The sequence below is a fragment of the Jaculus jaculus genome, chromosome 3, assembly GCF_020740685.1.
Source record: "Jaculus jaculus isolate mJacJac1 chromosome 3, mJacJac1.mat.Y.cur, whole genome shotgun sequence".
Taxonomy (NCBI): Eukaryota; Metazoa; Chordata; class Mammalia; order Rodentia; family Dipodidae; genus Jaculus; species Jaculus jaculus.
This window is the reverse complement of record NC_059104.1, coordinates 151,750,031-151,764,045: the sequence shown is the minus strand read 5'-3', so window position 1 is coordinate 151,764,045 and position 14,015 is coordinate 151,750,031. Positions and strand designations below refer to the sequence as shown.

The window sequence follows — 14,015 nt, the reverse complement described above, 5'->3', positions numbered from 1 at the left end:
GGGATGGCTTATCAGGTAAAGGTGCTTGATTACAAAGCCAGATGTCCTGGGTTCGTTTCCTCAGTACCCATGTAAAGCCAGATGCACAAAGTGGCACATACACCTGGAGTTTGTTTGCAGTGGTGAGAGGCCCTGGTGCATCCATACTCTCTCTCTCTCTCTCAAATAAATAAATATATAAAATTTTTAACAAAGCTATTCAGAGTAGCCTATTTGAAAACTTTAGGCACCAGGATATCAAAACCATAATATAATATGAGTGGCCAAATGGAAAAATTATTTGTAATATATAAGATAAAAGATTAATATTCTCTGCATGTAAAACATAAACTAATCTGGCCAGTTAATTAAGTTGGTTAGAGTATGATGCTAAAAACCACAAATTAATAACAAACTCTTAGTAGAGAAGCGGGCATGAACATGAAAATGATAATTTTTCTTCTGTTTCTAATGCCTGAAAGAATTAATACATAAAACCAGTAATACAAATGGCCCAAAAGTATTTTTAAGAATGTCTCACTAGAGGCTGGAGGGATGATTCTGTTGGGAAAGTGCTTGCCTTGCAAGCCTAAAGACCTGAACTCAATGCCCAGAATCCAGATAAAATATCGGGCATGGTGGCACACACATAATCTGAGCACCAAGGAAGCAAACACAAGAGGATCCCTAGCGATCACTGCCAGTCAGGATACTCTCCTTGGCAAGCTTCAGGCCAGTGATGAACTCTGTCTGAAAAAAAAAACAAAAAAGGGTGGATGGTGTCTGAGGAATGACAACCAAGGTTGTTATCTGGCCTCTACACACACACTCACACGCATGCATGTGTGCCTACCCAAACATAAACACACACCTGCAACACACGCATACACAAATGCACACACACAAGGAATGTCTCATGAAATCAGGAATGATGGCTCATGCCTGTAATCCCAGCACCTGAGAGGCTGAGGCACAAGTGGTGCCATAAGTTCGAGGCCAGCCTGGGCAAAAGAGCGTAAACTTGTCTAAAAAAAGAACAAAGTAATCATATAAACAAAAATAACAAAAGAATGTTTCACTAATATTCTTAATCTCATACTGTTTACTATTGTAAGATATAAAACACATCGATGCAAAATTTCAAGAAGGTACTTTGATATTATAAATCAAAGGCTTTAAAACTTCTCAAGCTTTTCATTATTATTACGAATATACTTTCAAGGCTGGAAAGACGGCTTAGCAGTTTAGGCATTTGCCTGCAAAGCCAAAGGACCTTGGTTCGATTCCCCAGGACCCATGTAAGCCAGATGAACAAGAGAGGGGTACATGCATCTGTGGTTCATTTGCAGTGACTGGAGGCCCTGGTGTGCCCATTCTCTCTCTCCCTCTCTCTGCCTCATTCTCTCTCTCTCTCTCTCTCTCTCTCTCTCTCTCTAATAAATAAATAAATAAACAGTAAAAACAATAAAAAAGAATATACATTGTATGGATACATCATGTCTTGGTAGCATCTTTTCTTTCCTCCCTTCCCCCATTCCACTGAGGCCCCTGCTCCGTGGGGTTGCAGGTTTTCCCCCAGGGGTTGTGGGTTATGTGTTGTGGGAGCAACAGTCAGTTACTAGGGGAAGGCAGTGCCTCTGGGCATGACATCCTAACCTGTGACTCTTGCAATCTTTCTAGCCCCTCTTCAGCAAAATCTGTGATAAGCTCTCCGGAGCTTCTGGATTTCCGCTTTGGAATATGTCGAGTGTCCTCCGGTGTCTGTCTGTCTCCATCTCGCTGCAGGTTGTCAGGTTCACTGTGGAAGCGGCGCTCTTGCTCATCTCCCCAGTTCCTCTGTGGTTTTACCTGGGCCCTGGCTGATGTGTGAGGGATGGTTTATCTCCTGGGGTATCACTACCTTTTGGCTTTAACTTCAAAATTATGTCTAAATGAGGATATTTCTCTAGAAACCTATTCACATCATATAATCATGGATGTACACAGAGGTCGGCTTGCAAGGACAGTTAGTTACAGCAGCAACCTTTGCAACAGCTAAACCCTGCGTCTGAGACTGCCTAAGTGTGAAGCAGAGAGAACCAGATGGCAGAGGACAATAAACTCAAATGATATGACGTTATAACTATATTAAGTAGTATTAGAGTAAAATATTTAATTCCATGTGGAAATATTACTCACATTGTTCAAAAGTTTTAAATAGCTAACAAAGTCGAGCATTATTACTGCTTTAAAGATGCACCTATCATAAATACATACAGTAAAAGGCTAACAGAATTCAAGATAACATTAATTTTTGTCTTTGTACTCTCCAATAGTTTTCACACTTTTGTAATGAATACCTATTTTGTTGATGTCATTTTTCAATCAAAAAAAGGCAATTTCAAAGAGAGGAGAATGCAGAGTCCCTTGATACTGTAAATTACTTTTATTAATAAAAGTTTGTCCTCATTTTAAAATTATTGTCAAGGAAAAATTCTATTATATTTATAAATGAAAGCTTGGAGAACAAATGGGTTTCTGAGAATTTGGCCACAATAATTTATAGCATACGTTGGCTGGAGCTGTTCACTCCTGACAAATTCCAGAAAGTAATTTCATAAAATAGTTGGAGAGGAAATTGCTTTATACTTCCATGCTATTTATGGAAATTAGCATCTTTATAAAAATAAACTGAGAGAGATCACAATCATAAACCTTGAAATGTGGTTTCCATAAGATGTTATGTTGGTGCTTTAAGAACCATTAGTAATTCAACAGAGGGATACTGCCTATGTTTCTTCCTGTGATGAAACAATTACATATAATTGTGGGCTTTTTTTTTCTCTTGTATCTTTAATCTCTCACTTTCTCCCGTAAGCCTGCCTATTGGCGTATACATACACTTAAGTACATTTTGCTAAGAAAAACCTTTCTTGGGATCCCATTTTCCTCTCCAAAACTATGCATTTCCTTTGTGCAATGTCTCAACCTTCTGCAATCCACATCATCCCCCAAGTCTAGTCCTTCAAAGTTAACCAATGATTTGCCAAGATCTGCAAGAACTTTCAGCGTTTTACTACTAAACCTTGTTCAAAGTCTGAAGGAATTTTCAAAGCTTCCTCTCTCTCAACCCCATGGAATTTCTTCCCAAGTTTTGTTCCCTCCAGTTCTATATGGTTTTTGCCTGTATCTTGTCTTGTCAACATAACTGATACCCCTATCACTCCTACAAGCAGAGTTTGAGTTCTGATCATTACCAGGTTAGACTAATACCAGGAGTTTCCCTAGCATTTGCCACTCCAGTGTGTTCCCAGTGGTACAACAGTCCTAATGGTGTCTCCATCACCTCCCGATCAACACATGCAGGCCTCCTTGCTCTAATGGTGTCTCCCACCATCACCTCCCAATCAACACACTCAGGCTTCCTTGCTCAAATGGTGTCACCCATCTCCTCCCGATCAACACACGCAGGCCTCCTTGCTCAAATGGTGTCACCCATCTCCTCCCGATCAACACACGCAGGCCTCCTTGCTCAAATGGTGTCACCCATCTCCTCCCGATCAACACACGCAGGCCTCCTGGCTCTAATGGTGTCTCCCATCACTTCCTGATCAACACATGTAGGCCTCCTTGCTCCCCATGAAAGCAAGTTCTTCAAGCTCTTTCCTAGAGTAGCCTCAAACTTTCCTTATTCTCATGTTCTCCTTTATCTCCTGTCTCCTGCTTCTAAGCCCCCTACTTGTCAAATGCATGGTATCAATGAAAATTCAAGACAGGAAGGAACAAATGGGAGCTTATGACCCAATGGGTACATGACAAAAGATACAGCACATCTGGAGCACCAGTCAGAGTCTAGTCAAGTGGGGAACCAGGCACTGAGAGAGAGAAGGGTGAGGTCTGTGTTTGGGGAAATGTTTGAAGTTGAAGGGACATGTGGAGGAACATGGTCTGCGTTTGCATTGATCTCTAGTTAATAGAAGAAGTCCCTTTCATTCTGGAAGGATTCTTGGTATTAAAAAAGAAGAAAAACCAAAATAGCATTACCATGACTCTTAGTTTTTAATGTTTACATTTGAAAGTTTATGTAAAATAATGGATGTGTTATGACTTTAGAATACATGCACATACGTGTGTGTGTGCATATAAAATCCTCTTGGAAGAGAAATCAAAAACTTAAATTTAAGAGGATGCATTGTTATGAGACCTGCGGCTCTGTGTGATAACCCTGGGGAAGAAGCCTCTGGAGAAAACCCGAGGAGTGACTGAGGCTGTCTGAAGAGATCATGTGGAAAAACAAAGAAGGTGGGCATGTCGAGCTTTGGAGTTGGGTCCCACAGAAAAAGCATCATAGATGAGCTGAAAACATGAGCAGGAGATGAAAAGGTCACTTGAGGAAGGCAGAGAGAAAGGAGTGGGACACCATGGTGACAAGCAAGGCAAGAGCTTCCTCTGGATTTTCACAGCATCCATCCAATGACTCCATCTCTCACGTCTCCAGGCTTTGGGCAGAGTGTGGTAATAAAATGAGTCTGCTTCCAGGACGAGGTTGGGATTTTCTGTTCCAATTCATCAGCAATGTCAACAAAGACTGGAATATTTATTCAAAATCACCTCAGGGATAAGGGACACAGAAAGCTCTGGGAAACTCAGAACTGAAACCAAGTGAAAGGCTGGAGAGAGGGCTTAGTGGTTAAGGCACTTGCCTGTGAAGCCGAAGAACCCAGGTTTGATTCCCCAGTACCCATGTAAGCCAGAAACAGAAAGTAGTGAATGTGTCTGAAGTTCATTTGCAGTAGCTACAGGCCCTGGCAACCCATTCTCTCTCTCTCTTTCTCCCTCCCTCCCTCTCTCTCTCTCTCTCTCTCTCTCTCCCTCCCTCCTTCCCTCCCTGAATAATAATTAAAACCAAATGAAGAAGGGGAAGGCTACAAAGTGTACTAAAGGTAAAGAAAAGCTCAAATAAGTGCACTAGAATGTGAGCATAAGATAATTATTACAGGCAGTTAGCAGTAAATCAGGTGACTAAACCATCCCAAATATTCAAATAAAATGAAAGCATGATGGGATATCCGTTAAGGACAATAGAATATAGTCATGAAAAATGAGAGATTGGAACCGGGAAGCTCACTCGGAGGGAAGGTGCTTGCTGTTCAAACACGAGGACCGTAGCTCATGTTCCGGAGCCCTCGCAAGGCTGGCAGCAGTGGTACATCTGGAGTCCCCACAGTGCCACAGCAGAACGGGAGAATCCCCCAGAAGCTGGCAGACCAGCTAGCCTGGTGTAGGTCCTACCCAACAGAAGAAACCATCTCCAACAACGTGAAAGTCGAGGACAGACTCCTGAGGGGTCCTCTGATGGACACATGTTTACCTGCGCGTGCACACACACACACACACACACACACACACACACACACACACACACACGCTAGCCACACACAAAATTAAAAAAAAAAATACAAAGGGGACTGCAGAGATGGCCCAACAGTTAAAGGTGCTTGTTTGCAAAGCTGGACGACCCAGAATCAAATTCCCTAGTACTCACATAAAGCCAGAGGTCCAAAGTGGCACGTGCATCTGGAGCTTGTCTGCAGTGACAGAAGGCCCTGGCATGCCCATTCTCATATTCACATTCTCTCTTTCTCCCCCCCCCTTCACAAATAAATAAATATAAAATACAAATACATATATTTTAAAAGGAAGTAAAAATGATGACTAAGACAAAAAATTGTAAAGGCTAGGAGTGCTGCAAAGAGTTGGGCAATCGTGTCCCAGATGTGCATCTAATTACACAGTGAATCTGCTGGTTGCCCCCAGGCCTCCCCAGATAAGGGGAGAAGAATTAGAAGGGAACTGACAAGACAGGAAGGGGGCTTCACAGGAGCAGCCTGCCTTCCAAGCACATGTCTTCTCTATGGATCAAACAGACAGTGCGACAAAGTTCAGGGTCCTGCCAGTACCTCATCCAAAAAGCTGCCTGCTAGGTGAGAAGACCCTGGCAGCAAGTGGCAGGCCAGTGCTGGGCCACGTGTCACAGGGAAGGTCTCAAGGAGCCCTCTGAAGAGTAGTCAGGGAAATTTGGAGTGGCTGTGGCAACCCTCTGATGGAGAAACCCACTGAAGTACCATACTCCATATTCCCCTCCCTTCCCCTTGTCTTATACCCTAAGAAAGCTGGATCCAGAAGCAATAGAAGGAAGGCATATTTCAGAAACAATCCCCACCAGCCCCTCACCATTCCCTGGCAGGAAAGAAGAGAACAGCCCCTGGCTCTCTCCCACCTCAGGTACCAGGAGTTATGCATCATTCTTGGACTAGCAGGAATGCAAATGAGATTTAAATTAAGTTGGAAACCGAGATTTTTTAACTCGAACTGGAATTGCAAGATTTTGCTTTAAGGGATGGACTCAAGAGAATTTGAAAAGACACATTTGGACCTATGATTGGCTCTGCATTTATAATTCACCAAGCTGCAACTTCCCAGGAAATCTACACCTTTATGGGTCATGAAGCTTTCAGACCACCCAAGATATAGCAATACTCATAAATGTCAAGTCTATGATTACCAAGGTTTGCCAAATCAGGTTGACCTAAATGTTAATTATGTGTCATGTCAGAGTCAGAGACACTGTGAGCTGATTACTCTACAGAGCAAGTCCTCCGGACATTGATTCAGGAATGCCGTCCTACCCGTGACTGACATGAACAAGGGTGACAGCAATATGATGTGACACTGAGGGAACTTGGGTAGTGAGACTGTCATGTAATACAAGACTATTGTGAAAAGCAGCTTGGGGGCTGGAGAGATGGCTTAGTGGTTAAGGAGCTTGCCTATGAAGCCTGGGGACCCATGTTCAACTCTCCAAATCACACGTAAGCCAGATGCACAAAGGTGAGGCAAGTGCCAGATTGCACATGACCACTGGGTGGTGCCAGCATCCGGAGTTTGACCTGGCACACCAATCTCCCCCCACCCATTCCCCCTCCCTCTCTCTCTCTCTCTCTCTCTCTCTCTCTCTCTCTCCCTCTAAAATAAAAATAAGTAAATAAATAAATAGCAGCTTGGGAGATGCCACCAGCATGCAGATGGCACTTCTTCCACTGTGATGTCAGCTCTGGGCTATGTCAACCCCCTCAGTACCTATGATTGTATTTGGGTCATTGAGGCTGCAGAAGGGATGCTGGTGGGGAGAAGGCCAAAAAATACAGCCCACCTTGGGAATATGGTATCAGCTGCCCATGCTGCTACCACCAGTTATCACAAATGTAGCATCTTAAGATAAGGCAAGTTTCTACTTTTGTTTTGTTTGGTTTTGTTTTTCAGTTCTACCAATCATTTGCACACAAACATTAGGTGCCACTAAGCCCAGTTATTTCTGAAGACCCCGTGGAAGAACCCCCTCCTTGCCTCACCAATTTCTAGAAATTGCTGGCATTCCTAGCTCCTGGCTGCATTACTCTGAGTTCTGGTTTCTGTGGGAATCCGTCCTACTTACTCTCCTTCTGCCTTATCTTGAGTCTCACTTATAAGAAATGATGTGGAGGGTGGTGGAGATGGCTCAGGGGGTGAGGGCACTTGCTGTGAAAGCACGAGGGGCTGAGTTCAATCCCCAGCATCCATGTAAAAAGCCAGGCACGCTGCACATGCTGGTAACCCCAGTACTAAAAGGAGCAGAGACAGGAACATCACTGGAGCTCACTGGTCAGCCATTCTAGACAAAGTAAGTGAATAAATGAAAATAAAACAGGGACTTGAGGGATTGCTTAGTGGTTAAGGTATTTGCCTGCAAAGCCAAAGGACCCAGGTTCAATTCCCCAGGACCCATATTAGCCAGATGCACAAGGGGATGCACACATCTGGAGTTTGTTTGCAGTGGCTGGAGTGCCTGGCACATCCATAGTCCCTCCCTCCCCCCCTCCCTCTCTCTCTTTCTGTCAAATAAATTAATTAATAAAAATAAAATATTTTTTAAAAATAAAATAAAATGGCATGAGGTCCATGTTAGTGAGCAACCCTGTTCAAGGAAATAAGGCAAAACAGTGGTAGAGGAAGACATCCAACATCATCCTTCGACTTCCCACACATGTTCATTGCATGCATGACTGCAAACATGCGTCTATACATCACATGTGCACATACAACCTATACAACACATACATACACACAAAAGAAAAGTTGTGATAATTTCCCAACATCACAATCACTAATCACATGACAAAGTCTCCTTTGCCATATAAAGAAGCATTTATTAACCTAGGCATTAAGTCACTGACATATTCCAAAGATCCTATCACACATCCCAGAACCTTCTACACCATTTGTCCCTTATACTATGATAAAACAATAACCCTTACAGGAAGAGTTATAAAGGCAGCTGATGTCTTCTCTGCAAAAACTGGATCTCTAAGTAAAGGACCAGGACAACAAGAAGTTTTCAGGGCCACTGGAGCAAGAAGGTCTCTCCTCTCTTCTGTCTCCATGACGAGTCGTGAGCTCCTCTAGGAAGGCACAAGCCTTGTGCCTTGTTTTGCTGCCTATCACAATGACCTGTAGTCAGTGAAGAGCTTGTGTTTCAGCTGACTTAATAAGGAAAATCTCATTTTTAACTTTTTTTACTTTTCTTTATTTGAGAGAGAGAGAAATAGGCAGGGGGAGAGAGAGAGAGAAAGGGCATACCAGGGCCTCCAGCCACTGATTATGAACTACAGATGTATGTGCCCCCTTGTGCATCTGGCTTATGTGGATACGGGGGTGTTGAACCTGGGTCCTTTGATTTTGCATGCAAGTGCCTTAGCCACTCAGCCATCTCTCCAGCCCCAAGATCTCATTTTTATTAATTGACTGAAACAGCCTAGGCTCCTTATAGCTCAGCCTCAATCATGTTAGTCTTCCACCAGGTGGCAGCACTTATGAGGCAAGGGGAAAAATACTAGGGGACCCCTTACCTCATTAAAAAAAAAAAATTTAATTACAAAAATCACAAAATTAGAAAGAAAGAAAAAAGAATGCTAGGCTTGGTGGCGCACACCTTTAATCCCAGCCCTCTGCGGCAGAGGTAGGAGGATCGCCGAGAGTTTGAGACCACCCTGAGACTGCATAGTGAATTCCAGGTCAGCTTTGGCTACAGGGCTACCTTGAAAAAAACAAAACAGAAAAAAAAAAAAAATCGGGCAACTTTATGTAAAGTCCAGATTGAGTTTAGGAGGAAAAAAAAAAAAAAAAGAAAACACGAGGCAACCATGTCCACAATGGTCCATTCGTGCCCGCATCTACAGGACCCCCTTTGAGAAGATCAAGTCCCACGTGCTCTGCATTACCACTCGTCCACTGATGCCTCTGGAGAACTCCTCGGAGCTCCAGAGCAGAAAATGGATGCTGAGGAGCAGCAACAAGAGTTAACGTTTGTGGCCAACTTGGTTACTGTGTGATTTTGTGCTTCAGTTTTTCCACTTCCCAGCGCACTGACTCCTCCAAACGGTTCTGTGAGGTAGGTGCCATTGTTGGGCCCTCTCTGCAGGTGTGGAAGCCGATGTGCGAGTGAGACAGTCACACAGTGACTAGGCCCTGTGGCTGGAACAGTGGGTGGAGGGCAGGATGGAGACTGCCTCCCTGGAATCCCCTTCCATGCCCTTCCGTGCACACGGCCTGTGTGTACCAAGCAGCACTGGCCCGGGGGTACGCAGGTCTGGAAAAACCCCAGGGAGGTCACCCAGTGATTCAAGCTGCTCAAATGCAGCCTGTGGACAAAAGGCAACTGTCGCCCTCAAAGCACACCGAAATGCTATGATAGGGTGACGGCGGGCAAAAGGACACTCTGTGCCCGGGCTGCTCAGCCACATCTGACCACGCACAAATCTCTGAAGCTTTCATAGCCCCTCGTTCAAATCCTTTGATGAGACCGAAGAGAAAATCTCCAGGTTTTTAGGCGAACATCACACACTGTGCTGGCCAGAGAAAGCCTAAAACCACCCTAACCTTAAATGACCACTTAACCTTTTTTTTTTTTTTTTTTTCCTAACAAAAGGTATCTATTACAACATGGAGAAGCAGAAGTAAAATAGAATAATGGGCGAGAAGAGGTTCCTCACTAACCAGTTCTGCACAAGGCACAGGAAATACGATAGTAGGTTTAGTAACACCAAGTCCAGAAGACTGTGGCTAATGGTGGGAAGATCTGATTCATTTACCTGGGGGATGGATTTTCACCCATGCATGCATGTTTGTTTGATCCACTCCTAAGTCCTTTTAAGTACTAGGCTGTTTGCTAAGACCACAAGGGGGCGAGGAGCGCAGCCATGTATGTGCCTGAGAAGTGACATCCTCAGGGAAGCACTGCTTTGTGTTAATCCACACAAGACATGGCATGAGCCTAGAAGCCACCCTCAGGACACAGTCGTGACTAAAATGTTCCCTGAATTTTCAGATCTGCAGCCACACACTTCTTGGCTGAATCTAGCTGCAAACATATTTGTCTGGCTTTGATTGTTTTATAAACCAGAAGACTATATGCAAAATCCGGATGTTCCAGCTATCTTGAAACCTAAGACCTGGCAATCTGGGGTTTCCATTTCCACTTAGCAATGATCATCTGGAATTGAACTGACTATTCTTAACAGAGGGGTGGGGGGGGGGCGTTCTCTGCTACTGACTCCACTACTCCTTATTGTCTCCTAGGTGACACCAGCTACTCTCCTCTGATTTTTTTGTTTTGTTTTTGTTTGTTTCTCAAGTTATGGCCTCTCGCTAGCGTAGGCTGACCTGGAATTCCCTATGTAGTCTCAGGGTGGCCTCGAACTCATGGCAGCGATCTTCCTACCTCTGCCTCCAGAGTGTTGGAACTAAAGGCATGTGCCACCATGCCTGGCAGCTACTCCCCTTTGAGTCAGCCCACTAGGCAACTAAGAATGCAATGCATTTGTTCAGCTTCCCAGGTGAGACGGAAAACACGCGAGTCTACAGAGAGGCCTTCACAACATGGGGTATGTGTTGACAGCGGCAAAGTTACAGTACTTATTGAACGCCTAAGCAAGTGCGAAGGTGCGGCTTTGCCAGTCCACTGGGTCCTGACCTCCAGAAGCCCAGCCTCCCCTGGGCGCATTCAGAGGGCCATTCTAGTTGGTAAGGAGGAAATCCACCAGAGCCCAGAGTCATGGCTGGTAAGTGGTGTCTGTCCACAGCGATATGGAGGTCCTGTGCTGGATTCACGGAGGACGTCCAGGTGTTTGTGTTATCCTCACGGTGAATCCAACCACAAAACCATCAGCGTGAGGTTCTCTGGTGCAGGATTAGCACTGGTCCCTATTGTATCTTACATAGCCTAGATTTATGCTCCTAAATAGAACCTGCAGCATTCCCAACCCCTCTCTATTACCTGCGGAAGGGCAGAGACCAGGAAGCTCAGCCATCTCAGGAGCCACCAGGGGTTTGTCCAGGAAGCCATGGGGTCTGATCTGGACATTTCACTTGCACCCTACAAAAGAGAGAAGAAGAAGAAAAGGTGTTGGTTTCCAACTAGCTCTGGCCTCCATGGCAGTAGATGTGACTTAAACCAGAGGGAGCGACCCTGAAACCCAGTGTCTGGCAAAAGCTTTTGTTGATCCAAGACCGGGCAGCCTGGTGCCAAGTGGTGACAAAGGGGTGCTCCTTTTAAGATGGGTCCACATCAAGGATGGGGGGACTGGGCCTGCCTGCAGCTAGTAAATCATACCTCCAGCCTTTTAGAAGTTGAGACATCTCTGCACCAGACACCTCCCCAGCTCATTTGTCAGCACCAGGGTGTGGCTTCTGGGCATTGGACTCAGGAAGCCAGCATGGAGCCAAAGGTTAGGGCACCTGTTTCCTCTCCTTGAGGCAAAACTGAGTCTCACACCAACTACATCAGCCCAGGAAGGGAAGTGACCTGCCTAAGGTCACATAGCAACAGAGTAGTGGTCCAGGACTAGACTGCGGGCCTTGAGACAGCTCAAGGCTTCCCCCCCACACACACACATCCCATCGCCCCGCTAAGACAGCACGGGATGAGCTCTGCTTCCAGCTCTGAAGTTCCGAGAGCTGAACTCAAGGAGTTCTGGAGGGCACAGCCCAATGCCATCTCCTCAAGGTGAGGACGAGCCGGCAGAGGCAGGCTGAGCGCAAGGGGACGACCAGAGAGCTTCTTTCTCCTTCCCGAGTTCTCCTGACAATTTACAAGGAAATCAGTTTGAGTGGAGACTGGAAAAGCCGAGGTCACACACTCTCGCCTCGCGCTTCGCCTCGCGGGCGCCTTGGCGGAGCCGGTGTCCGGGGGCGGGTCGGTGGCTTCTCTCCATCTGGAGAAAGCATTAAGGGCCTGGCCTAATGCGATCCGCAAATGTGCTGCTGTTTCCGACCTGAGGCGGCGACTCCGGGCCGAAGGGAGGCGGCCAGGGCCGGGCCCTAGGACCGCGAGTCCCCCTGGCTGGTTCACTCTCGGGCAGGCGACAATCGGGGACAACCTGCGGCCGGCCGGCCTCGTGGTCTGTCGCCGCTCCAGGGGCCCGCCACCCCCAAGCCCCCATCCCCTCCCCGAGCACCAGCTCGCCTTAGCACTCTGCGCTCCGGACGCTCCCGCATTGATGACCAAACCCTTGGACCTTCGAACGTTCGAGGCTTCGAGCCTCCAGCAGAGCAGCTTGCTTTCTGCCAAAATTAAAATTTAAAAAAAAAAAAAACCTTTCCCCATCATCTAGAGTACCCCTCGCCCGAAGCCACACTGCCAATCGCTCCGACAGACCCCGTGGCTGGCGTGCGCCTGCCCGGGAGGTGGAGGTGTCTAAGCGCGGAGCATCCCATTCCCCGACCTGAAAATCCTGCATCCCGCTTAGGATCCCCTCGAGGTGGGGGGGTTCCCTAACTCGTTCAGTCTCACCATCCCGGAGAGAAACCCGTCCCGGGATCCCGACGGGTTGTGCCCGCACCCAGCCCGGAGCGCCCACCTCCTCGCGCCGCAGCCGCGTCTGTTGGGTGCAGCCTGCACCGCGCGGGCTCGTCGCGCGCCACGGAGAGGGAGCGGGCAGCGGCCACCCGACTACGCCCCGTCTCGTGCTGCGGAGCGCGGGTCCCCGACCTTCCCCGACGCCGGCCTCCAGCCCGCCGCTGCCGCCGCCGCCGCGAAGTTAAATGGGGCTGGGACGCGGCCGCCCCGCCTCTCCCGCCCCTCCGGGCGCGCGGAGCGCAGCGCTGGCCGCAGCCCAGGGGCGGAGAGCGCGCGCCGCCCGCCACCTGCGCCTCCCGCCGCCCGCCCCGGCAAGTGCACGGCGCGCCCAGATGCCTTGCCGCCGTCGCGCCCTAGCACTGCAGCTCCGGGCGCTGGGGACGCGGAGAGACCCGGAGCTCGGAGCAAGCGCGCGGGGCCGCGGCCACGGCGAGACTCGGCTGGAACGCTCCGCCGCCCGCTTCCTGGAAGCCACTCCTCGCCCTGGGCCGCCCGCCAGGCCTGATGCCAAGAGCCTGGGTTGCCGACGCCGCCGCCACCGGCGGCAGGCGCGCAGGAGAAAGGCGGCCGCTGCGCCACGGGCCAGAGAGGGGATGCCCGTGCCCTCCCGCCTCCACCCGGCCCTGGGCCCGGGGTCCCCGGGCACCGAGTCTGCGGAATCGGGCTCAGCGGCCCCGCAGAGATCTGCCCGGAACCGCTGGCTCGTGCTGGTGCTGGAAGCCTTTGGCGGGTTTTTTTTGGAAAGGCAGAGCTGAAGACCGGATCAGCAGCCGATCCTGGACTGTGATATATCTCTGTTTCCTCAGGTGCCAACCCAGACCCACCTAGCCATCCGCCTGAGGGGGTTCCTTGACTTTGGGCTGCCAGGAACCTAAGGCAATCCAGTAGGGGCACAGAAGCCTGCGGTGACTGTGAGCTCCAGGACATGCAGAACCTAAGTTTAGGATTTGAAATGGAGGTGCTCGGGTCCGTGACATGCTGAGATGAGGTTCCTGTGGATTTCTGGAGATAAAGAGAAATCAAGGGGGACGGGGGGACTATATGGGCCCTGGCTTCATCCCAGCAGCATAAGCCGAGGGCCAGTGTGTTCATCTTAAGGTGGGCA

At 48.0% G+C, this 14,015-nt stretch overlaps 1 protein-coding gene across 5 annotated transcripts in view; it reads right to left on the bottom strand.

The window, feature by feature from the left end:
- The window catches only part of Adamtsl3 (ADAMTS like 3), a 336,164-nt gene extending 323,164 nt beyond the window's left edge, over positions 1-13,000 (bottom strand). For all 5 annotated transcript variants that reach the window (XM_045145013.1, XM_045145012.1, XM_045145015.1 and 2 more), the window contains exons 1-2: positions 12,912-13,000; positions 11,330-11,428 (exon numbers count right to left, since the gene is read on the bottom strand). In XM_045145013.1, coding sequence (XP_045000948.1) covers positions 11,330-11,416 — 87 coding nt within the window. In that variant the 5' untranslated portion in view covers positions 11,417-11,428; positions 12,912-13,000. The remainder of the gene's footprint in view (positions 1-11,329; positions 11,429-12,911) is intronic.
- Between the last annotated feature and the right edge of the window lie 1,015 nt (positions 13,001-14,015).